At 45.7% G+C, this 26,336-nt stretch overlaps 1 protein-coding gene across 3 annotated transcripts in view; it reads right to left on the bottom strand.

The window, feature by feature from the left end:
* Positions 1 to 133: 133 nt before the first annotated feature.
* SLC35F4 (solute carrier family 35 member F4) overlaps positions 134 to 26,336 on the bottom strand; it is a 110,686-nt gene continuing 84,483 nt past the window's right edge. Inside the window, exons 2-8 of one of the 3 annotated variants that reach the window (XM_058860918.1) lie at positions 21,833 to 22,021; positions 17,582 to 17,879; positions 10,625 to 10,844; positions 4,933 to 5,058; positions 3,677 to 3,869; positions 2,241 to 2,330; positions 134 to 578 (exon numbers count right to left, since the gene is read on the bottom strand). In XM_058860918.1, coding sequence (XP_058716901.1) covers positions 337 to 578; positions 2,241 to 2,330; positions 3,677 to 3,869; positions 4,933 to 5,058; positions 10,625 to 10,844; positions 17,582 to 17,879; positions 21,833 to 22,021 — 1,358 coding nt within the window. In that variant the 3' untranslated portion in view covers positions 134 to 336. Of the gene's footprint in view, positions 579 to 2,240; positions 2,331 to 3,676; positions 3,870 to 4,932; positions 5,059 to 10,624; positions 10,845 to 17,581; positions 17,880 to 18,055; positions 18,147 to 21,832; positions 22,022 to 26,336 lie in introns of those variants that run through there. The other 2 variants (XM_058860984.1, XM_058861056.1) reach the window with 2 other exon arrangements.

The raw sequence follows: 26,336 nt of genomic DNA, 5'->3' as shown, positions 1-26,336 counted from the left end.
TAACTGGAAATATCCAAGATCTGTATCCTCCAAAATGGCTCTACTTCTGCCAGCAGAGAGAGAGATAAACGATGTAAACTTGATCCACATTTTAAACTCACCAGCTCAGAAAGACACAAGCTTAAAACATTTATTACAAAAGATTTTATTGTAGTTATTTACACCCGTTCCTTGTTAAGTGTATAAATGTAAACATTTATTATAGATGTACTTCTCTTATCTTACAGTTCATCCCCTGCTCAGGTTAGATGACATTTTTTGAAGCATACAGGTGGTGAGGAAAGTTAAGCTATATTCACAGAATACACATCTGCGTGCAGGGACGCTCCTCCAGCCCTACGCCAGCGGGATGGACACCGTCCCGTTGGCTCTGCTCCTGCTCCTCGTGTGGACGCTGGATTCCGTCATGTCCTCGGAGTGATCCTCGCTCTTCTTCTCCTTCAGGCTGTTGATGAACCTCAGGGTGATCTCGTCCCACTCCTCGGGCAGCAGCATCAGCAGGAAGCCGATGCAGATGATGATGGTGGCCCCCAGCCGCACCACGCTGAAGATCATCTTGTGCTTCAACAGGTCCACGGCTGGGAGGAGAGGAACAACAACGGTGTCACAACAGCAGCAGGACGGGTGATGGCACTGAGGGCAGCCTGGCATGTCCCTGTGACCCTCTGTGCTGCACTCTGGGCCTGTGGCTCTCAAATCCCCCTGAGCAATCATCTGACAATGCAGTACTGGAGTGCCACAGCTCCTCTGCCCCTCTGTGCAGCATCTGAGGGAGCCTGGAGGGACTGGATTAAACCTCAACATTCCCACAGTGAAGGGTCTGTGAGGGAACCTGGAGGGCTTGGATTAAACCTCAACATTCCCATGGTGAAGGGTCTGTGAGGGAGCCTGGAGGGACTGGATTAAACCTCAACATTCCCATGGTGAAGGGTCTGTGAGGGAGCCTGGAGGGACTGGATTAAACCTCAACATTCCCATGGTGAAGGGTCTGTGAGGGAGCCTGGAGGGCTTGGATTAAACCTCAACATTCCCATGGTGAAGGGTCTGTGAGGGAGCCTGGAGGGACTGGATTAAACCTCAACATTCCCATGGTGAAGGGTCTGTGAGGGAGCCTGGAGGGCTTGGATTAAACCTCAACATTTCCACAGTGAAGGGTCTGTGAGGGAGCCTGGAGGGCTTGGATTAAACCTCAACATTTCCACAGTGAAGGGTCTGTGAGGGAGCCTGGAGGGCTTGGATTAAACCTCAACATTTCCACAGTGAAGGGTCTGTGAGGGAGCCTGGAGGGCTTGGATTAAACCTCAACATTCCCACGGTGAAGGGTCTGTGAGGGAGCCTGGAGGGCTTGGATTAAACCTCAACATTCCCATGGTGAAGGGTCTGTGAGGGAGCCTGGAGGGCTTGGATTAAACCTCAACATTCCCATGGTGAAGGGTCTGTGAGGGAGCCTGGAGGGCTTGGATTAAACCTCAACATTCCCATGGTGAAGGGTCTGTGAGGGAGCTGAGGGGGCTCAGCCTGGAGAAAAGGAGGCTCAGGGGGCACGTTCTGGCTCTCTGCAAGAAGAGGGTGCAGCCAGGTGAGGCTCAGGCTCTGCTCCCAGGGAACAAGGGACAGGACAAAGGGAAAAGACCTCAAGTTGGGACAGTTTGGGCACTAGGAAAAAATTCTTCACTGGAAGACTGGTAAGGCACAGGCTGCCCAGGGCAGTGGTGGAGTCACCACCCCTCAAAGTGTCCAGAAAGTGAGTGGACATGGCACTTCACTTTATGGCTTAGTGAGCACAGGGATATTTGGTTGAAGGTTGGACTCGATCATCTTGGAGGTTTTTTCCAGCCTTAACAAACCTATGGTTCTGTGATTTCTGAGGTGGAAGGCACTCGATGGTAACTCTTTATCCACAACAGGCTGCACCAGCAGTGTTCCCTCAGGAACCAGGGATGGGGAGAGAGCAGCACATGGGCCAGAGAGCTCCAGGCCCAGGCTCCCAGCTCCACCAACAGCCCTACAGCACCCCTGAGCCTCCCACAGGCATTGCTGCACAGCTGCATTCCCCTAAAACCAAATATTTCCTGGTGCTCAAAGCCCCAAGAGTGATGGGGCTGAGGAGACTGAAGAGCAGAGACACAGGCTGCTCAAGACTGGACTCTGGAGTTAATTTCCAACCAACAAATTATTTAAGCAATTAAATTGCTTTCTGAGTTGCCATGGGCTCGTTTTGGCAGCAGCAGCAGTGGTACCTGCATTTCCAGGGACGCTGAGCACGGTGCCGATGGAAATCAGGATGGGGTAGGTCAGCACCACCCCAACGTTCACCAGGATATTGAAAGCTGGAAAAAACCAGAGAAAATAATACATAAAAATGGGGGAAAACACCAGAGTGAGACTTTTCTCCTCCACCTTGACTCTACAGTATGTGACATATTAATATGTGATATTTAGTGTCCACACCACAATGAGGGAGTTGTCACAAAGTAATTGATTTTTAATCTTTAATACTGAGGTTATCATATTCCATGGCTTTGCACAGGCTTTAATCAGGTACAAAAAATCAGGTCTTTTGTTGTTTGGGGTTTGGGTTTTTTTGGTTACATGACAGCACCCCCAGAGAGCTCCGATTTCCTTGAAAGATTAAAAAAACCCTTAAAGCTTGCTTAAGTTTCTTTAACCTTTCCTTGAAAGATTAAAAGCAAACTTAAGACTTTGATCACCCACCACCCAGTCCTGCTGCTGAGTCCCCTGCATAAGGATGGGTTTATACACTTGGGTGACAAATAATCCCTAATTTTGGTCCCCTAGGAGCTCTCAGGGCAGCTGCAGTTGTGGCTGCAGCAGCTGAAGGTGCTCACAGCCTGGCCACATCTCAGGATGGGATGGGCAGTGACATTTCTCTTTGCTTCCATTTAATAAATGTGTAGTGAGACAAAAACCTCTTCAATTATGGAATAAAAGAGACTTTACCAAAGGAAAGGATGTTGTTATATGTGGAAATTAAAATGCCCTGGGGCTGAATCCAACAGATATTTTGTTGGCAATTCTGGCTCAGAAAGAGGGAGCCTTTTGTGAGCCCTGCCCAGAGCCTGCAGCACCCCCAGAAAGGTGTGGGGGTGCCCCTGTCAGTGCACAAACATCCCCCAGGAGCTGCCTGGGAACCTGCAGCCCTTTGAAATGGGATTTACAGCAGCCAAGCTGTGCCAGAGACAGGGGCATTGGTGTGGACCTACGGTAGGGATGAAAAAATAGGCAATTAGTAGTGCTGCTTCATGTTTACTCCCTGCTATTATTGTTAATTATTAATTATTATTAATTATAACTGTGCTTACTTATCAATTATTAATTGTATATAAATTAATAGCAATGTTTCATGAAGTGTAATGAGAAATATGAATCATTTCTAAAGAGCACCAGTTTGCAGCAGGACCAGAATTAATCTGTGAGAGAGCTCTGCTGTTTAAGGGGATGGGGGAAATTAATTTTGCCTGAGGCTAAATTGATACAGGGTAGGAGGGGTGAAGCCCCCAGAATTTTTTTCTTATTAGAAAAATAAATTATTTTTATTTATATAAATTAATTAAATATTAAATTAAATATTAAATTAATATTAAATAATTACATTATTATAGAAAATATTGTTTTAAATTTTTTTATTACAAAAATAGGGTTTTTTATCACATACCTAACCAGAGGCCAGCTACTCCACACAGGTAACCCCACGGCACAGCAGAGAAGGGGTACCAGTACTCCACCTTTGTGAAGTAGAGGATGATGGGGGTGATGGAGATGAAGATGAAGTTGAAGAAGCCCAGGGTGGACACAAAATGAGCTGCTTCCCCGAAGTTTGCACTCCCAAGAAACATTTTGAACAAAACCTGGAGAGAAGAGGAGAGAGGAGGGGTTTAGATTCCATGGCTGCCATGGAAGCACTCCAGTGGGGAGAGTGGAGCAAAGGACAACATGCCACAGCCCAGCCCTTTTCCTACACAAGAGCCTTGCAGGGGGATCCTTGGTGGGATTTCTGCCCTTCTCTGTGTTTTAGCACCACATCTTTACCACGGGGGTGGCTGGGGCTGTGTAACAAAGCTTTACACAAAATGCCACGAGGAGCAAGTGTAGAAGAAGCCAGGAAAAAGCAGGACTAAAGCCAGAACCCAAGGACACACCATTCATGCACTGAATGTAGAGGATTTGGGCTGAGTGTGGCAATGCTGGGATTTGGGAGGAGACTCCAGTGACTTTCACAGAACAACCCTGCTGTGAGAAGGAAACCAGCCTGGAAGGGCTCACTCTGTGAGAATTTGTCCTCTATGAACTGAGTGACTTGTGAAAGACCACAACAAATTTATGAGTGAGACGAGCAAAGTCTAAAGCTGCAAGGGCAGCTTCTGATCCCACCACAACTCACCCCAAACTTTAAGCACGCAGCTGAAAACAAACCCAGCCACATTCAGCCCAACCTGTTCCTGAGACACAGAATCCCTGCCTTTCCAGAGCAGCCACTTCTTCCAAGCAGAAGTGTCTCCAGGGAATTACCTGTGCTCATCCCAGGGCTCTGAGCCCAGCGTGTGCCAGGGAGCTGCAGGGCAGACCTGGGATGAGCTGGCCAACCTGGCCCTCCTCCCTGCTGCACATGGAAAGCCACTTTGAAAGGTGTTGATAAACCCTGTTGCCATGATTTAAAAATGATCATGAACTCCTTCTGACGTGGCAGTGGAGATTTCATTAAAGGCTCATTAAGAAGCGCCATTCTGGGTAATTTGCAGATGACAGCTAATTACCCTCGGGGTAGATTTCCTGACATTGTCACAACGTGAGTGACTCAGGAGTGATGAACAGAACAAAACATTTATTTTGCAGCCATCCTCTTTGTATTTGTGTCTTTTCAACAGCCAATGCTAATGAACGTAGGAGTGCCAACAAACAGTTGTGACCTACCTTATAGAGTGCAGACGTGGAGGCTGATCCCACGGCGTAGGCCACCCCAATAATGGAATCACCCTGGAAACCATCTGCATATGCCATCATTACAATTCCTGTGATTGCCATTATTGCTGCCACTATCTGCACAGACAAAGCAAAGCAGTGTAAAGCTGAGGTCATCACCGCCAGGGGCTTCTCATGAGCGTCATTACGCGCTTGCTCTGACCTGGAGCTTTCTTGTTTTCCCTTAAATAGGAAAGATCGTGGGAGAGATGTAAAGCATAATGGAAGTGTGTGCACTGACAGGGATGTGGATCTACAGCACTGCAAATTCTGCTGGGGCCTACTGACAGAACATCCATCATTATGGATTTTGTCAGCTAAACATCCACTTTGGAGAGGCAACTGCAAGATCAAGAAATTTTAAGGCATCACGTTCTACTGTACAACGAGAGAAATATTTAGCAATGCCACCAATTTGACTTGAAACGCAAACATTAGATGGCCAAACATCCTGGAAAGTTAGTCCTGGGGAATGAGCCCTGTATTTTGGAACACCAGGGTACCACAGGGAGCTCTTCCAGCTGTTTTGGCTGTGCCCTGACCGCATTTTTGGACAGACATGACCAAATTTCTTCATGAAGCCTTTACCTTTGTGCTTACGTTTTTGGCCTCATTTGAAAATCCCAGAGAGAGCATTTAAGGAGATTCAAAGAAAAAGAGCAGGAATCATTACCTATCCCATATCTGAAATCCTGGGTCTTGATTCCAAGAACCTTAAGGAAGTTGTAGGGAGCCCAGTGTGTTTTATTCTTTAAAAAACTCCCCCTCTCCACCTAATTGCCCTCAGCAGGTAAATGTGGAGTGTGAATTTCAAAGACACTGAACACCCAGCTTCCTTGGAGTGTTTCCTGAGCCAGTGCACAACTCCTGAGCCATCACCAATGTGCTATGGGCACTTTGCCTCTTAAAAACATCACTGAACTTCATTTAAGAAATATTTAGCCCTAGATAAAACTAAGCTTCAGCCTACAGACTTCAAAGACTTCATCTTGATCCAAACAGGTAAAACAGCCTTTCAGAGCTCACAGTTTACCAAGAGTCCCAGAAAACCACTGACACTCATCCCAAGCAGATGTGAGCCAGACTGAGGCAATAAGCACAAAAAAATCCCACAAAATAACTTCAGCAGAGCCAGTCAGTAGAGCAAAACCACATTTCAAGGGACACATGGGACAGGGACACAGGACTGACTCAGGTGAAGGTGTTCCCACACAGGGGACAATGAGGAACCCAGAAACACCTCCCAGGGCAGGGCAAATCTCTGAGACTCCAGGTGAAAATGTCAGCTCCTAAATCCCACAGGCATCCAGGCCCACATCTTCCCAGGAAAACTCATCTCCTGGGTGCACCTTGAAGTCCTTCCCCCTCACCATCAGCCCTATTTCACCAGTCCTTGAGGCACACAGGTGCCCCCTGACATGGCAGTGGCTGTGCCAAAGTCAGAAACCCCACTGCAGGTCTGTATCCCACCTGACTTACATGTAAAACACCCCAAGTCCAAGATGCAGGTCAGCAAAACCCGCAGGTATCACTGGTATCCCCAAATTCACCATGAAATGGCAGCTGAAATCCAGATTCCCCAATGCCATGGGCTGGAGTCCCCTGTGGAACTGCAGTCTCAATGGGGAGATGAGATCTGGGAGGGTTTCAGCAAGAGGGGACCAGGAGGTTTCCCCCTTTTCCTTCCCAGGGTAACACATTCCAGCAGCTGAGCCATCCTGGGGACACCACAGCAGCTCCATCCCCAAAGCAATGTTGAGCCAGGACCCCTGAGACATCCACAGCCTCTCCTGTGAGTGCCCAGAACCCCCTGCCCTGCCACACTGCTGGGCTGGACTCACCTCAGGCTGCACTACACATCCTGCCCCGCACAGAAATTCAGGATTTCAGCTGCCAGCTGGAGCATTTCCAGCAATGAGTCTGTCTCAGAAGGCAAAACAGAAGAGTCCAGTGTAGTAATGCCCTCCTTCCAAGGGCAAGGATGGAGATTTAACTCTTGGTGCCCTCACCGCTCAGTCCTTTCCTTGTGTCAGTGAAAATGAGTAGAACCATCATCCCCTTTCCTCCTGTCATGAAAAACTCACTCCCAGTCTGCCTAAACCAAATTTAGAGAGCCAGATTCCTAATTTAATCGAATATTTATAAAGCCAAGCACATTTTTTCCCCCTGGCACAACTAAAATGATGGGCAGGTAGAGCATCAACACCTGAGACTGAAAACAGCAAAAACATTATTTAAATGTCATGCTCAGGGCTCCTCCTGCATGCTGCACACCAGGGCATCAGCACAGCTGACCTCTGCCTGCCTCAGGTGTTGGCTTTAGAAAGCTGAGCTCTCATCTGCAGGCTGCTCTGCAAGGTCACAGGGAAGCAAAGGTGGCTGTCAACCCATTAAACCAGGCTTTTAATTAATGGAAGAGCGTAGTAACTTTCTTTTGGAGCCTCCTAGGTAAGGAATGATATATTAGCTTGCTTCTTTTTTTTTTTTCTTTTTTCCCTGAAAGAGAGCAAGGCCAACCAACAGTTTATCAGAAACATTTTTTTTTCTCTGTGAAGCACAGCAGAAAATGAGGTGTAAAGAATCACAGAATGGTTTGGGTTGGAAGGGAACTTGAAGATCATCCAGTTCCAACCCTCTGCCATGGCAGGGACACCTTCCACTAGACCAGGTTGCTCCAAGCCCTGTCCAACCTGGCATTGAACACCTTCAAGGACAGGGAAGAAACCTCTCTCCAGGCTAAAGTCGACATTTTCAGGGGAGAAAAATGTCCACAGACTACTCTGTACCTGCCTAAAAAACATTGATTCAACTCCACACATGAAGCCCAACTAAGAGCTTAAATATGCAAACATATAAGCATGTGTTTAAATTTAAGCAGCACAAGCCAGCATTATTACTCAGATATGTAAAGTCATTTAAATATTTGTGCTTGCTTTGAGCCAAAGCTGTCTGGACTTCCCAAAGTGTGACATGGACACATTATTAACTTGATAGAGAGATGTTCAGAAGTGTCCAAGCAAAGGTTAGGGTGCAGGGATGGTTCTGTGTGTCCTTGCCCAGGGCAGGAAGTACTTTAGGGCACCTGAGTTCTACCTTTGACAGGTAAACAGAACCAGGGAATTGTTAAGGTTGGAGAAGAGCTCATTGAGTCCAACCCTTCACCTGACACTGCCAGATCCACCACTAAACTCTGTCCCCAAGCACCACATCTACACATTTTCTGAGCACTCCCAGGAATGGTGACTCCACCACTTCCCTGGGCAGCTTGTTCCAGTGCCTGACCACCCTTCCTGTAAGGAAATCTTCCCTAATACCCAACCTAAACCTGCCCTTGTGTTCCTCTCTCTCAGGTGGGTGCTGCAGCTGATGGCACATGGCTCTGCCTGCAGAGCACACGCTCTGGGTGCCTCAAACACAGCCACAGCAGCTGGAACTTTGTGTGCAGCCCTTCTGCAGTTATTCAGTGCTCCCACAGGTGGGATTGTGCCATTCCACAGGGTGGCCAGCAAGACAGGATTGCCTTAAGATGTGGCATCTGAAAATCCAGCCCTGCAGCTGGATGGGTGCCAGGGGATCAGAGGGGTGTCAGGCAGCTCCCATGTGCCCGTGGGCACCCATGGGCAGTTTGGGGACTGCTGCAGCCCCCCTGGGCACACAGGGAGCTGGGGATGTGCTGCAGAGCCACTGCTGTCCCAGGCACTGCAGCATCCATCCCCACCCCAATGCAACCCAGACATCCCCGACAGCCCCAGAGCTCTGCAAGAGCTGCTGGGAGTTGAGCTCCTTGGAAAAGCTGCCTGAGCTCCTGGGTGCAGAGTTTTTCCACCAAAACATGGCTCAGGCTATAGGATTAAACCTTTATTTCTCTTCATGTCCTCGCTGTCCAAATAACCCAATTCCTGCTGCTCTCTGAGGGGCTGCTGGTAAGAGCAGCTGAAGCATTCAGAGCACAAAAAGCTGGGTCTGTGCTGCTCTGTCATATTTTAGCTCTCAAACACTCTCCTGCGTGGTTATTAACATCATTAAGTGTTATTCTGTCAGCAGAGCAGCTGGAAAACGCTGTGAATTACCTCTCCAGCAATGGGCATCCAGGCTCTGCCAGCGAGCAGTGAAATCCAGTTTATGGGCAGGGTTTGCTGCTCACTTTTCCCTCCAGGTTTTTCCTGTGTGAACCCCACGGTGTTTACAGCATTCCTACTAATGCATATTTATGGCAACCTTTTTTTAGTCAGTGAAAAATAAATAAGAATTGAAAATAGCTTTTATTTCTAGGTTTCCTTAACAGAGCAGGCTAGGAGAACACAAGAGCTACACTTGCTCCTCCAGAAAGTTGCTGCTTTGAGATGAAAATGAGCTTAAAGAGTACAAAATACTCAATTTTTTCAGATGATGAAGGGGCAGAGGGGGATAGTTATTGTTCCTGTTATTTCTGTAGAGAACTGAGGGTTTTACACCCTGTTTATTCTTTGAGTCTGTCAGTGAGGGTGGGTCACATTCACCTGAACTTTCTGTATTTCCAGCTGTGTATGAAATAGATATCCAGGTGTTACCTTCAAGCAAGCCTGGCAAGCACAATGCTCTGCTCAGTGTCCTGGTGGCTGCTCCAAAAGCCAGATGAGATACCTGCACAACAGGATGTCTTTTCCTTTCATTTCTGAACCCTTCTATCACACTATTAATCAAAAAAACCAAAAAAGAATAAAAGACCAAAAAAAGAAAAAATAAGAAAAAGCTGCTGTGCCCATTTTCAAAAAACAAACTGACTTGGATGAGTGTCCTGATCCATCACATTTTCCATGGAACTTAAATCCAGCTGCTGCTGGTCTCTTCTGGTCACAGCCACCACACCTGGCCCCAGCCAGTGCCTAATGAAGTTCAAGGTTTTCAATAATTCAGTCAGGATTGTGCAAAATGGGACTTTGAGCCATTTCAGAAGGGAAGCTGCATCAATGAACAAGCAGAAATCCTCACTACACCTCATCCAAGGTGTGAAGCCAACAGTTTAAATTGCTGCGTGTTGGGAGATGTGTGTGTGGAAAATTACACAACAAACCTGCTTTCCCCAGATCCAGGGGATCATTTTGTTTGAGTTCTGTTTTAAATTTCTGCAGGGTCCATTTTACTGCCAGTGGGTCCTGTAATACTTCAGTGCAAAATGCACCTCCAAACAAGAGAGCTGTGCTAACTTTAAAGCAATTTTGGCACATGCACATGTGAATGTGTGTGAGAAAAGTGATGGGGCAGCACAAGAAAAATCATCACACACTGAAAACATCTGTCTACCCAAACAAGGAATAAAACTGCTTTGGTTAGAACATAAACATTCATCACTAAGTTTAAAATAAAATTAACTAAACTTCAGCACAATAAATCAAGACAGAATAGGTTTATATGAAACTGGAAGTTTTTCTATTGTAATTCATCGAGTTACACTTGGCTGTAATAGCTCCTTGAAATTCCCACACTGAATTTCTGAAGTTCTGAGGTCTCTAACTGATCCTGAGGCTGCACCATAAAACTACATGAGAAAGGTTTTCATGGTGTGGCTACACCCCAGTACAGCAGAGCTATGGCAGCACCATGGCTGATGGGTTGAAGTGCAATTATGAAAAGATGAGAGTGGAAAAGGAGGCACGTTCATTACCCTTGCTCCCATGAACCTGTCTTTGAGCACAATCCAAGAAAGCAAGAAGACAAAAGCTTTGTTACAACAGAACAGGGCAGAGACGTCTGTGGCTGTGAGCTTCTTTAAAGCCAGTAAATACAGGTAGTTAGTCAAAGTCCACAGAATAGAAAAGGGAGCAGTCCTTTTAAGAAAGAGTTTCAGCGTCAGACCATCTTCACCAAAAATCCGACTGCATTCCCTAAGGAAAGAAAAGAGTTTCAGTCTCAGCCAGGGTTTTCCTTAGCATTCACTCCAGCACAACAAACATTCATTAGGCTTTTATAGTGCTTTTCCTAACTACTCCACACGCCCAAGAGAATCCATTATTTAATTCACATAGGGGGAAAAAAAAGCGCACAATCTCCTTAAAACAGCAATTTCACAAGACGAAAAGACGTAACTTACCTGGAATAATCACACTCAGTGCAACAATAATCCCAGGGACTCACACACAGAAATGAAGGTTATCTATAATGTTCCGACAGCTCCCAGACTCTGCCTTCAAGGCCGTGAGCACAGGGATTAGAATCTCCATTTTCTCTCTGCAGCTTCCCAATTTTGTTTTGTTTTGTTTTTTTTTGCATTGCTCCAAGCCCTGTTTTCACTCCTATTGAAATATATTTTTATGTATGGCCAAGGAAGCTTTAAGAATTGCCTGAAGATGCTCAAAAAGACTGGCAGACGTATCAGTGTGGTGGGGAAGGGAACCACCAGGCAGTGGGAGTGAGCCAGGCAAAGAGGAGTGTGAGAGAAGGGAAAGGGAGGGAAAGGTATTTAACAGCTTCATTTTACTGTGCAGTGAAAAGCTGTGTTTTTTAGGAGACATTTCCTTGAGGATTAAATTGCAAACAGAAGCCCCAGCTTCCCAAACACTGTGTCACACTCAGCTCAAGTGAGCTGTTTGCTTCTTAGGATTTCAGGAATCTCTGCCTTTCCCAGACTGGAAATGATGTTTTTTAGCAACTCCACTGCCTGCACTCTTGGTTGAAGGTATTCCTGAAGATATTCCCATTGTGCTTCACTTCTTGGCATGGCAGCTCCCAAAAGTGACCCCAAAGAGCAGCAGAGTGAACCAAGGCAGCCTCAACCTGCAGCACATCCTTGCAAGGAAAGGGATATGGAGGGATTAATCCAAATGCCCCGAGGTCCTGGGGCTCCAAAGTGCTCACAGCCAAACATGGCTGTGTCTGGAGGATTGCTAAAACACTCATTATGTAGAACTAATTAGCAACTTCAAAGACTGAGCTGCAATGTGATGTCAAAAATGTTTGTTATTTGGGGGTGGTGGGGGTGATCTGATAATTATCCTGATTTGGAAGACAAAATTGTTTTCAATTTCAATGTAACCGTTTTAACTAATTCTTGGGAATTTTGCTGTTAAAGATACCACAGTTTTTTTTACTCTTAAGATTGGAAACCTTCACTGTCATTTTGAGGAAAGTAGATTAATAACAACTGTGTAATAACTGAGATCAGGTCCATCTTAACCTGATTTTACTTAATAACCACTGATTTCCTGATGCCACTAAGACAACCTGGTGTACAAAGCAGTCATTTCTGGCAATAATAAATTCCATTCTCAAACTCTGTGTAACAAGTTAACGCTCAGGCTGGGAGATCTGCTAATTATCTCCTTCACTCCAGTGGACCTCAATGCTCTCAGGAGTCCTGTTCACCAAAGACCAGGATAAAAATGTTTAAAATATAAAAAAAGAACAGCTACTGGTATGCATCATTTATCTGAGATGGAAAGCAAACACTCAGGGAAGCAAATAAATTAATGCCTAACTCTGATCGCAGGCTTTTGTAACTCTGATTTCAACAGGAGTCAGAGCTGACAAGTTTCCCTGTGTGAGAAGGGACTCACTGGCAGCACCCCAGTGCTCCTTAACATGCAGATATACCAGTTTACCTTTAAAAAATTCTTCCCCTTGAGACTGAGGTGGATGCAGAGGGTGAGTGTGGGCTCAAACTACATCTCACCTCAAGACAGGTGGGTGCAGTGTGGCTGTGTCACCATTCTGTGGCATCACAGCCAGGGTGCTCCATGTCCTGGCAAGGACAGACCTGCACTGTGAGCTCCACACCTGTGTGCTGGGAGCTCTGCCATCACTTCTGGATCATTATAAATCCAACCTGCCTCAGGAGCTGACAGGATCTCAGGGGAAAAAAAGCCTGTGGTGTGTTAAAACAAGGCAGAAAGGTGCCTGGGCTGTCTCCAGAAATGCAGGGCACAGCTGGACCCAGATGCCAGAACAGGCCAGGTTTTGTTGTCCTGCAGATCCCTGGGATGTCTGCACACAGACAAACCTGGAGCAGAGTCAGGAGGATGGATCCAAGCACCCTGACAGAGTGAATCCTCAAAGGAGGAAGGCTCAGTGGGTATTACATTACTGTGGGTCAGTGATTTGGGAGAGGCAGTTGTGGCTGTGATAATGTCACTTATCTCTGGGCTCCCAGAAGAAGTGGGAGGGAGAAGCAGAGATGCACAGCCAGGAAAAAGAATCTGGGAATGCTTCACAAGCCCCAGGCAATGGGCTGTTTAAGCAGGTGGAAGGGTTTCCATCACACACAGCAGTGGCCAGACAAAACAGGGGCTGGTGGTTCCTCAACTCTCAGTGAAGAAAATACAGCAAAGTCTCTGTCAGGGCTGTGCTGAGTGAGGCAGAGACTTGACTAATTCACCCCTGTGCCTAGGAGAGCTCCATGAATAATGCTCAGTCAGTGAGGAGTTAGGGAGAATACTTTATTTTCCCAGTCAGATTGCCTGAGGCTCTGTGAGGGCTGGTGGCTCAGTGGTTAACTCAGCCTCTCTGACATGTAACTAAAATTAAACTTGCAGGAGTCATCAGACATGACAGTGATTAAAACCCTGGGCTGAGGAGAGAAGGCTCCCTGGAACCCTCCCCACACAAATAATGCTGCAGGCTGCTGACTTAGAGGCACAGACATATCTAAGGGCAGCTGACCCTGAAACTACGACACAAACTATTACCAAATGCACAAGAAGCCTATTTAAAAGCCGTCCTCTAACACAAATAACTCTTTTTACTTGCAGGTAGCCCTCAGCCATGAGCTCTGGGCAGTGTGCCGTGCTCTCAGGAATTACAGCACCTCAGGCAGTCGTGCAGCTTTGCCTCTGGCACCCACTAAATAGCTCGTGTGCCCTCTCAGTTATTCTGATGCCTGCACAGGAATGGATTTATTCCCTCCTGACACACAGCTGCCTCTGGAGTGAAATCCAGCAGCTGGTTTTAAGCAGCTCACAGAAAAAAAGCAGCAATCAGGTAGAGACCTGGGGTTCAGGAACCCAGAGAATGCAGTGACATCACCTGGATTAGAACTTGGCAAAGCCACAGCGACATTAGGGCAGCAAACAACACAGCAGCACCTTCTGTGAGCACAAATCCAGTGCTTCTGCCTAAATGATGGCATCTGCAGCAATAAAACACCTCCCAGCTCCACTGCAGGGGACAGGAATCAAACTGAGTGTGGTTAAGCACCGTGGTGAGCTGTGTTCCCAGCACTGACTGAATGTCAAGTGGCAGAAAGAGCCTGACCAGCTCTGTGTGTGGTGGAGAGCTGCAGCAAAAGGCTCAGGAATTCTGCAGGATCTCTCACATAAGCAGTGCCTGGCTCAGGGGGCAGCACCGAGGAATGCTGTGTCCCACAGGAATGGTCCATGGGAAGCCCAGCTTTGTGCTGATGGTTTCCTCTGAGAAGCCCTTTTTGCAGAGCAGGTCTGGATCTGCAGGGCTACTCCACAGGTGGCTCAGGGAGCTGGACTGAGCTGCTGCTGCAACACAGAGAGAGGTTTGTGGGTGAGAAACCTGCACTGACAGGTTTCATATACAAATATCAGCCACTCGTGGCTCAGTCTGCACTTCAAGTGATGCTCACTTCTTGTTATCCAAGAAATCCAACTCCTCCAAGTGAATTCTCATTAAACCTGCAGCACCAATCTCAGCTCTCACACCATGGGGGTATCCTGGCAGGAAGCTGCTCTGGGTCACAGGGGTTGTCCTTGAGAAGCCAAAGTGCCAGATGGGGAGGTAAAATGTACTGACACTGAAAATTTCACCCACCTATTCCACACCACAACTCCTAAGTGAAGTCTGTGCAGTGTCTCCTGCTGTGGTAAATGCTGGGCAGGGTTACATTTCCTGTGCTTCCTGAACTTCAGATCATCTTATCTAGTACTAATGGAAGGAGTTTCAAGCTTTTTGTGAGGGACATAGCTTTTCCTTACAACACTGAGGGGATACCAAGAGAAGAAAACCAAGACACTTCACCTAAACGCAGCAGCAAGTTCATAACCATGAGTTATTTTCTCAGACTACGAGACTGAATCTCTAAGGTAAAGTGTAAAAGGTAAGAAATGCACAATTTGTAATCTCAATTATTATGATAACAAAATGCTAGAGTGGTTTGGGTTGGATGAGACCTCAAAGCCCATCCAGTTCCAACCCCCTGACGTGGGCAAGGACACCTTCCACTATCCCAGGTTGCTATCCAACCTTGCCTAGAACACTTCCAGGGATCCAGGGACAGCCCCAGATTCTCTGGGAACCCTGTGCCAGGGCTTCACCATCCTCATAGTCAAGAATTTATTTTCAATATTTAATCTAAACCTGCCCTCTCTCAGTCTGAAGCCATTCCCCTTCCATGTCCTTGTCAAAAATCCATCTCTCTTGCAGCTCCTTTAAGTATTGGGCAGCCTAAACTTTCCAGAAAGCCAAGCTAAAGTTGAGGATTGAGGCTCCTGTCCTTCCAAGTGGGATTTATTAAAGGAGCAGTGGCTCTCTGCAGCTTTGCCAGCCTGGGGCAGCACTCTGCAAGTCACTCCCAGGATCACTGATCTCTGCCAAGACGTCACAGACATTGTTTGTTCTGATCCACTGGGAATATCTGCTGGACAGAATGTCTGATGTCTTTAAAGCTCCTAGAGAGTAACTACATCCTCCAGAAACACAAGGATAAATCACCTCTGGTCTCCGAGGAAAGCCTGGAACTGCTGCAAATGGGTTTATTGACAGGAATTAGCTACTGCACAGGAATAAAACAGGCAAATGAAGCAGCAAGAAATCTTACAAAATGTAACAAAAAGCCTTGTAACAGGAACAATATCAAGAATGCAAATCAAGAAAATATGCTAACAATCAATGCTGGTTTGAAAATGCCCCTGTTCTGGGGAGGAGGCCTTGGGTGAAATGACCTCCAAAGATTCTTTGCAAATTAGATCTGTCTACAAATTAAAACTACGAGTTTTCAATCCTTTAAGTCACAAAAAAATTGAAGCTCATCCCGAGGAGATGCCCATCCCATATCCAAACTGTAGGAATTTGGATAGTCAAGTTGTAACACAGCACAGACCAAGCAGTTGCTCCCCCTGATGAAATCATTATTTCCCAGCAGCTACTTCCTCCTTGGGACAGGAATTCCTGGCATATCTGGAATAAGAAATACTCTGGGAAGATTCCCATCAGCTCTAACACTGGTGTTCTGAGTCCACACATTCACTGACCCACTGCAGAAATTCCTGTGGCATTTAAGACAGTGTCTTTAACTTTAAAAGCTGAATTCGTAACAGCTGGGGAAATGTATCAATCATTTAAGCACAGGGGATTTTTATGTATCAAATGTTTTGCTCTGATAGAGATATAATCAATGAACCAACTGCAGGAGATTTATCTGCAGGGTATTTCTTCTCACCTTCCTCCTTATCTGCTGTGCAATTGTTATTACTTCACCCCACATGCAGAAGCCAAGCTGACACTGTTAATGTTCTCACAAACACTCCAGAAGAAATCTGAATGAAGCATCATTAACAGACAAAGCACCAGGGTTTGCAGAGAAGCACTTAATTAAGTGCAACTGTTCAATTTCAGTCACACTGATTTGACAGAAATGATAATTTAGGGCCAAATTACATCTCAGATCCTGGCAAAAAGCAGCAGAGGGAAGAGTTTGGCCCTGCTGCACTCCAGCCTGACAGTCACAAATGGGATTCCCTGTGTGCTCAGTGACAGCAGGAGCCAGGGATGGGCCCCATGCTGGCTAATTCCAGACAATTCTGCTGGAGTCAGGCAGGTTGTTTTCCAAGTCTGCACTGGAACAACAGAACTGGGTCCCAGCTCCAAGAGACCCTGTGAATCTCTTCCCTCCCTGGGCAAGGTGTGGTATCTCTTGGTGAGCTGAGTTTTGTCCTGTCCTTTAAGCAGCTCCCACGTCACTGTCAGGTCAGTGGAATAATCAAAGCGGAGGAGGAACTGTGAAATCAATTGTCACACAATGTGAGGTACTTCCAAGCCCTGGAGACAGATTAGATGTGGTTTTCTGCAGAACTGGCTAAGGTGAAGCTAAGCTGTAGCACTGGTGGTTGGACTGGATGATTTCTTTGGGTTCCCCCTTAACCTTGTATTTCTCTTGATTTCTCAGGGGCCACTGAAAAGGGATTTATAAATTTCCAGCAGGAGCAAAGGACATCCTGCTATAGTTGCTCAGCACAGAGAGCAAGCCATGGTTTTCCACATGGAAACCACCTCCTCAGCTCTGAGCATCTTTCTTCTCAGCTAGGAGCTGGTTTGGCTGTACCCAACACTGCTATTCTATCATAAATGGACCAGGACAGACTAATCAATGGCCTGATCCAGGCAAGAACACAAAATACAGAGATATTAGACAACATAACAGCAAGATTATAAACAGATTATTGACCTTTTCAACTCATTAAAAAAGCCCTTTAACAATCAAGTATCCATTTATTCAGCACACATCACTCATGTGGCAGCCTCCTGCGAGCTATTTCTGAATGAGGTTTTCTGCAGCATGACCTTCATTCTGTCTCCTGACACCACGGGTGGAACTGAGCACAGCAGTGACCTCAGCCCCCAGGAATTAGCTTTTTTAAAGGGATACTGCCAGGATAAAGCCTACCTGAATTTTTTGATTGGAGACTGCTTTTCCTGCGCAGTTGCAAGGTGCCCGGAATAATAAATGGGAAAAATCATAATGTTCCAGTTTGTTGAGAACCAAGTCATGAAAAAGGGACAGTCAAAGGTCTCAAAAGTGATTTTGACAAACTGCGTGGTCCCAACCCAGGAGGAAGAGACGGACAAAATGATCAGGAATCTCCAGATTAGCTTGAGAAATGTGGATGTGCAAGACTGGCATCGTGTCTGTCCTTCAGCTTCTTGGCTGCTGCTCTCTGTGTGCGTTTGTGTTCCTTCCTCTCCTGAGAAAGAAAAAAAAGGAAGAATAGAAAAAGAGTTGTACATGTAATGAAAGCATTCAAAACAATGGCAAAACCTCCCCTTCTGGTCCAGGTCACAAATCATTCCTTGCCTTCTCTCTGTAACTCCTCTATGTCCCATAAATACTGAAATCCTCACAAAAATATTTTAATAATACCTCTGTCACTTCAAGGAGGCAGAACCAAAGACAAACACAACACTGAGGGCTGAGGTAACAGCATTACAAATAAGCTCTTGTCACTATTTGCTTTATCAGCCCTTCATTCCCTCTGCCAGCAAATCTCCAGAATAAAAATACATCCCTTGGAACCAACATTATAGAGGCAATTGCTGTGCATGTGTAAAACAGAAGAGCTCTCTGAGCCTGTAGGTCTGGAGATAGGACCAAGTTCTTATTTCTCAACACTTTAATTCCAGAATCACTTCTTTTATTTGCAAGCTGGGATGGGGAAGAAACAGTTTGGTTTCACATATCCATGCAGAGAAAGGCTTTTTGCAGTCAGGCTGGTGTACTTTCATTTTTGAAGTTAACAAAGCAAACTGGACAAAAGTGAAGCTTGGCATGCCTAGAAAGAAACCTCTGCACATAAACAAGGAGCGACCGGAGAGCTGGCATTTCCCATTTTAGCACAGTGGTTTTCAGACCTAAGTGCACATTTCCTAATGCAAGTGGGGAGAATTTGATCTCACTGACTGGTGCCCTGCTCTCCAGACTGATTTCCCAGAGATGCAAGCCATGAGCCCTATTTTGGTTTCCCAGATCCCAGCTGAAAACAGGGAGCTCTAACACTGCTGTCACGGGGCAGCACTGAGCTCCAGCCATGCACCCTGTCTGACCACATCACACCAGTTTGGTAGAAGAAATGGGAAATTCTTCTAAAAATCATGGCCTGAAGCTATTCTCCTATTCTCTATTAACTACTCCTATCAATTATCAGCCACATTAATACATGATGTGATGTGTAAAAGAAACAATATGATTTTGACAGAAGTTGTAGATGCACTGAGTGAGAGCATACACTGTCCCATATTCAACTTTTATGTGACAGAGGTATCCTTTCACACTCAGGTTTAGTTTCCCTTTCTATTATCATTTTTGCTACATTAGCCATAAAGAAAGGTCAAATTGGGGTTCCAAGGTATTACTGTAAACCAACATTATACATAAAAAAAGATTTATCAGAGCAGGGAGTGCATTTGGAATCAAGAATTTTCCTAACTAGGACATGGAGCTTTTTGTAGTTGTAATTGTGTGATGTGTTTTTTTCCTAAAAATAATCTGTATTCAGTGGCTCCATTGTTTAGTGGTGAATCAAGAATTTAAATAAAATTACAGGTTTATTAAAAACATGCAGAGGATAATCAGCCACGGGTCTGAAAAGGCAAGCATCCTTTTAGCATTCTCCTTGGCTGCTGAGAGAAAGTAGATATTTTTATGGTACTAATAATGACTGATATCTATTGAAAGGTAAATTACAGCTTATTTGCAAGCTAGCATGGCTTAAAAAGAATATATTATAGTAGCATCAACTTGCAGGTCTTCCTGCTAAGTCAAACTACCATGCAATTAGTCCTTTTTCAGTTACCACTTAAAATAATCACACAATGATAGAAGAATAAAGCACTTTTAGCCATGCTTTCTATTTTTCAATTACAAAATAATGATGCAATTGGTGTCACTATGCATGGCACCACCATCAGCATTTGACTTGGATGTTACAGTCCCAGGTCTGAACGTCAGGGAAAGGCACAGAAACACACACTTGTTGCAAGACCTACCTTGGATTTAAAGACCAGTGTAAGTTCTAGGCCGAATAAATGCACAGTGGGGAGCTGCTGTAAGTGTTTAATCAGTGGGATTCATCTCATGTGATGTAGTTAGCAAATAATTGTGCATTCAGGATAAAGATGTTGTCTGGGGCCCCTTTACATTTAATGATAATGGAAAGGCATGGTGAGAGGGGAGCTGATTCCATCCTGATATATCCACATCTATCTACATCTAAGCTCACTGGAGGCACTTAACTCCAGACCAGATATTTGCAATTAACTTAAGTGAAATTGTGATTGATCCCACTGACAGAGTAGCTTGACAGCTGCTTTCAAAATCCATGGGATGTGCACACCTAGTTCCTGGCCCAAGAATCAAAAGGACAAGATAAGAAATATATTTCAAAATAATGACAGGGCTTTAACTTGAAGCCACAGAGGGAGCAGGCACAGGTTTCCTATTAAAGAGGTTTAGGGATTTCCAAGTCATGAAGCTGGGGCTGGAGCAAGTACTTGTGTTTAGACACAAAATGATAATGAGGAGAAAACAAATTTATCAGCCAAAGTAGCTGGGAGACAGCATTTTATAACTGGCAAGGTAGCAGAAATCCTCGGTGTCTGCATTTAGATGGGACTGGAACAAAGCAAGAAACTTATCCTGGGAAGGGCACAGAAACAAGGCTGAAAGGACAGGGAAGAAGGCAGATCACACTGCAGCTGACACAAGGAGATGGCACTGGCCAATGGCAAACTGTGTGGAAGGCAGTGAGCAGAAAGACCCCTGCATGGTCCATAGTGCAATTCTTACTGACACAGTGGTCACAGAAGAGATTTTTGCTTGCAGTGTTCAGAAGAGTGAGATGAGGAAAATCAAAACCAACAGCTTTTCATTGGAACTCTTTTGGCTATTCAGCAACTAGATCCTAGAAAATGGTATTCTTTGTATTTCTTTATCTATTGGGTCAGTTCTAGTTAGACTTCTCTGATGAGGATGGGAAGATCAGGATCAAAAGGGAAATTAAGAAATGCAAAGTGTTTAGAGGAGTATGATTTCAAGACACTACCCAAGTGGCCTAGAGCCCTTTTTTGGAGAAGATGGATCCTGATTTTGGGTGTACCTTAGTGCCAGCATGCACACTTATTTCAGCCTGCTACCTGGAAAAGTGAGAGTTGGTTTTCTGATACCTTAGTAAGATCTCAACTGCAAGATGCTGCATCAACTCCTTGCAGCAACGATCACCTCCAATACTCTTCTGAGGTTTTCCATCAAGAGAGTACTCCTGGAGCACGAGATCCCTGTTTTCCAACACAAGGAGGAAATGGGTGACTCTTGCTGCCATCGGTGGTCAAGTGACAAGAGGAAGGTTCAGCTCCCCCAGGTCCAGTGTGCAAGGGAGATCCAACCTGCTCTTCCTCCCCTTTTTGTTCACAGTATCTACACAGGCAGTCTTCCAAAGAACTTGGGCAATTAAATAATTTCCTTCCAAAAAGCTTGGAGAGTTAAATTATTTCACTCATTTAAAGTCTCTCCTCCTCAACAGTGTGGTTTAGCAGCCTCACCAGCCTGTGGCTGCACACTGTAACTGCTCCCATCCCATCCCTGCAGCTGCTGGATGGACACCATGGTGAAGAGGTCAGTGTTCACCACACCTACAGGTTCATTTGAGCTAAACTTCTGCAGTGAAGGAGGTGATAGAAGCCCTGATGTGCAGCTGACCGATGAGCTGAGCTGCGATGGTCTTCCCTAGAAATCCTTCCACCTGCTGCTCCTTCTCTTCCTCTTCATCAGACCATCCGTGCTGCGAGCTGAGGTCATCACTGTCTTTGAGAAGGAACTCCTAAGGGCCCTGGTGTGTGGCCAGGCTGAAGGTGAGGAGACACAAGCACTCTGTGAAATCTAAGCGTGTGCTAGGGTTAAGCAGCTCTGAGGATCTTCCGTGCCGCACGCTGCGCCGGGTACCTAACGCACGTCATGTACCTGCGAATCCCAGGCTTCTCCTCCCGTCCGTGCCACCTTCCCGCCTCACCCCCGGGCTCGGGAAGGACCTGCACGTGGCAAACCAAACCTCAGCATGCTCAGCCTCTGCCCCATCTCTGTGGAGACACAGGGAAGAGGCCTCCGGCGGGCACGCGGTGGCGCCGGGAGTGCGGCTGTGGTTCCTACCTGATCTGCTCTGCCTCTCGACTCTGCTGTGCCGACAGATTCCCGAGGGACTTCGATTCTGCAGCTCAAGAATGGGAGCAGCAGAATCTTCAGCAACAGATAGAGGGGAGAGCTGCCTAGTCATGCCTCTGTGTCTGCTGGGGCAGTTGCCTCCTGGCTTGCATTGGATGACAGATGATCGTGAGGCACCTGAGAAGAAAGAGTTTGCATCAGTTTTGTCTGGAAAGTCCCTGGAGGAACGCGGGGCTTTCAAACAGGCTGGCAGTGAAACGCATACAAAAGGAAGCGCACGGCAAAAATGCAGGTTTCAGCTCTGCTCAGGATAAAGCAAATAAGTGAGTAAATAAATACTTAACTCTCTCCCCCCTTATAGATAAAATGGTGCTGCATGAAAACCAGTCTTCCCCCTGAAGAAATGAGAGCCCCAAGCTGCAGTGTGTTCTCAGCCCCACGGCTCCGTCCACAGGGCCTGCACAGTCAAAGGAATTTGTACTCACGTGGGCCCCTTCCTGGGCACTGGCACTGAACCAGGCCAGAGGAGAGGTCACCATTCCCCCTCAGGGTGGGAAGGAGGGCTGAGGAACCACTGCCTCCCTCAGTGCTGGGAGCCTCTCTAGAGGAGAGCTTCCTCTTTCCGTCCTCCAGAACGATCCTTGAGACTCTTGTACGGAATGAAGCCATGGTCACCCACAGGACTTTTGGATGAGGATTTCTGCTACAGAATTGAAGATGCCGATTTTAAGCGTTTACAAACACCAAATCACAATCTCCACGTCTTCAGAGAAGTTGCTTTCTCTTTTCTGCTACGTGCAGACAACTCCAAGACGAGACATTTCACATGGATTCTGGACAGAGGCATGAGGTGGCAGAGAAGACCCAGGTCCCAGAAATACCAGATGAAAAAATTTCCAGGGAGTAGGATACCATATTTAATGAGTAAGAGCATGAAGGGCTGGATTAAGAATCAGGAATCAACAACAAGAAGTGCAATGCTGGAATCCATCGGTGTGACTGGTGATCGATTGTGCAGGGACTTCCAAATTCACTGAAGGTGTCTCTGTAAGAAGTCAACACATGAGTAGCACAAGAGAGTCTTCCTCTCCAGCAGAAAGTCAGGATGACAGGCCATTCTGGCAGATATAAACGTGTGTTCATGGCCAGCTGAGATCACCCACTGCTTGTTTTGCAGCTGCTACTTCAACTGGTGACCATCTCACCTAAACTTGTGGAAGATACCCATACCCAGAGCAGCCACTGACCTTGCTGTGACTTGGAAGGATTTGATGTGATAATCCCAAGTACTTCATATTGAAAATAATACAAAAATAGACAGAAACACCAAGTATGAGGTGCCACACATGCAACAGCTGTGGCAGAAATCCCAGAGGGGAACACTCTGTTGCAACACGAGCCATTCCAGTGCACTTTGAGCACAGCACATCAAACCCAGCTACTGCTTTAAAGTATATTCCAAAGCAAGGGCTGTATCCAAGACTCAAGAATTGAGACAGGGCTCTTGACAGTGGGTTCATACAATCTTCCATGGACTTAAAAGTGTGTTGGATTCACCAAGTCTAACTGAGATTGATGTATAAAATACAGAATTATACAGAAAAAACCCCATCTCTCAGCCTATTTAGAGCCTGCAAGGTCAATTTTTACCTACCAAGTAGACAATTGACTAAACCAGCAGCTGACCCCCTCCAGATGATCTTTCTCAAGATGCTCTTCCCTTTCTTCTTTGTCCATTATGAGGAAATTCTGACTCAAGGGGGACACCCAAGTTTAGATTCCAACTGATGATGAAGTCCTACAAATCCAATCAGTGCAGTAAACAATCCACATTCTGTGACAGCAGACCCACAAACCCACTTTGAAAAATTAAGACCTACATGATGATAAGAAAGCTAAGCACTGTGCTGCCTCTCCTCATTTTTTGATGAGCATTACTTTCTAAAGAGCTTTCAAGAGCCTACTGGATGTTTACAGACCCTTAAAAAGCCATTCACCTTCACAAATTTACTTTTTAATGGAGAAAATAATGATCTATCAGCCACACAACTCCCTGCAAGACTTTTTTCCACTTATTTCAAAACTCCAAGAGCTACCTCTCCCACTGGTCAAGTGCTCATCACCTACTCAAGACTTAGTAAACATCTTGCAAGTTACTCTTGCAAGTTACACCTTCATCTGAAAATTAGTTCCAGCCTCCATGAGGTTAAGCCAATCACTGCTTCTGGGGTGAAATGTTCAAAAATTTCTGATTTTTCAGGTCCACGACTTAAAGAGGTTTTATTTTCAGCAAGTGTTTGCCAGCTGCCTGTCTTTGGAGAAGAAGCCAATGAGGTGGCTGGCTCCAAATCACTCCTTCTTTTGATATTCATCATTTAAAGAGATTTCATTATGTTGAAAGACACGTTATGTCTCAGTTCAGATTAATTTCAGAACAAGATTCACATTATACTCAGCAGAAGTCTAGCAGGTGACATGCAGCCAAAATTTGATGGAAGCCTATTTTTCCACACGTGCAAAAATAGCTCTGAGTTATTTGTATCTGGTACAAGAGAGAAGCATGAATCTTCTCCTGTGCATTGACAAACCCAGCAGGTGAGACAAAAACTGTAATTCAAGAGATTGCATTAAATTGAAAGTCACTGCTTGATTTACTGAACTCTTCTTCATTTATACCTGAAGCAATCAGACAGCGCAGCCATTTATCAATATTTCATTTTTACAGCTAGAAAGCCTGGGACACCTAATGCTGCTCAATCTGAACATATTTTAAGGATATCTGTTGATAGGAGAGGTGAAGAGATAAATGCTGGGCTCACTTTCCAAACCTGGAACCAGCAGCAGGGACAACAAATCACCATTTGTACAGCTGAGCAGTGAAACCTCCAGGTGGGAAGTGTTGTCCTGTGGGAGAGGAAGGGAAGGCAGAGCTCATGGAATTCTGGTTCTTTGTCTCCACAACTCTCAGCTATCAATCAGGGATCTGCTGAGACCCTCCAAACTTGGAAGGATCAAGAGCAGCATTTTCCACTGAACTTCCATACAGGGAATAACAGAACTGTAGAATGGTCTGGGTTGGAAAGGAACTAAAGATCATCCAATTCCAACCCCCTGCCATGGACAGGGACATCTTCCACCTGACCAAGGTGCTCAAAGCCTCATCTGGACCTGAACAACCACCTTGAGCAGAGATGTCAGCGTGGGGTGGGACTTCTTACACAGTTTGTGCCTTTAGCAGGGATGAATCACAGGCTGAGAACAAAATGCATTTTGGGCATCATTTGCTATCTTAACAGAATGCCACTGGAAGAGATTGGGAAAAAACAAATAAGAAAAACCTTACCAGACTGTCAGATCTTGCTGGTAGAAGTGTTCCTTGGAGGTTGTGACTGAGTGTCAAAGACAGACTCTGCCAATGGGATTGACCAAAGAGGAAAGGGAGAAATGGAAAGTACCTCTCTCACATTATTGTATCCACTACATCTTAAAGTGCCAAATCCACCAGAATTATTTTTCATTATTGGATAAAAACAAACCCATGCTCTTTCCCATTTTTTTATGATTACTTTTAGTTTCTTCATCTGCTTCAGCAAATCTATTTTCTCGCCCTGCAAATGTAGATGCTTTATAGCTTATGAATTAAGGCCATTTCTCTGCACATGGAGACCAAAGGGAAACCAGCAAGGGGAACACATGGCTTTCCACATGACTCTAATGAAGTCTGTCTCCATCTTGCATTAATTATTATATACATATCCCAGGGTACTTTGACTAAGCAAGGTAATTATGTTTGTGACTAACCTAAACCACGCAATTAATATCACTCAAATCCAGCCTTTCCACGTTCTTTAACACCATTCTGAGTCCCAGATGGGGGAGGAGGTGACCCCCATCTGCTGCTGCCATCGTGTCCACGCAAGCCAGGAAGAAGAAGCACATGCTGGTCCTCAGAAGCATTTTCACCAACCAGCTGTAAAAAATGCACAGCTCCCTTGACCCTCTGAAAGATGCAATACATGACTTGTGGCTATCTGAAAGATGCAATACATGACTTGTGGCTATCTGCTCATGTACAGGTTTCCAGATGCAGCTCACCCAGTGAGAAAATGCATCCTTGCCTTGGCTAGAAAAATCCCTTTGCTGTTTTCCAGAGGGCTTGGAGAGAAGGATTACACTCTGAGGTTCAAAACCAACTCTCTTCAGATCATCTTCAAATATATGACATCTTTAGCATGTGACAGCAGTGTTTGTAATAAAAAGAAGCAACCCAAGCAGTTTCATTTGGACAATGTTTCTGGTCTCACAGTTGCTACTAAAAGTGGATTGTGGAATATCATGAGTTGGAAGGGACCTGCAAGGATCACGGAGTCCAAGTCCTGGCCTTGCACAGGACAACCCCAGGAATCCCTGAGAACATTGTCCCAATGCTCCTTGAGCTCTGTCAGGCTTGGTGCTGTGACCACTTCTCAACCACGTTCTGCACAAAGAATCT

Source organism: Poecile atricapillus, chromosome 1, assembly GCF_030490865.1.
Source record: "Poecile atricapillus isolate bPoeAtr1 chromosome 1, bPoeAtr1.hap1, whole genome shotgun sequence".
Taxonomy (NCBI): Eukaryota; Metazoa; Chordata; class Aves; order Passeriformes; family Paridae; genus Poecile; species Poecile atricapillus.
The sequence above is the reverse complement of the archived record's forward strand: the minus strand, read 5'-3'. Positions and strand labels throughout refer to the sequence as shown.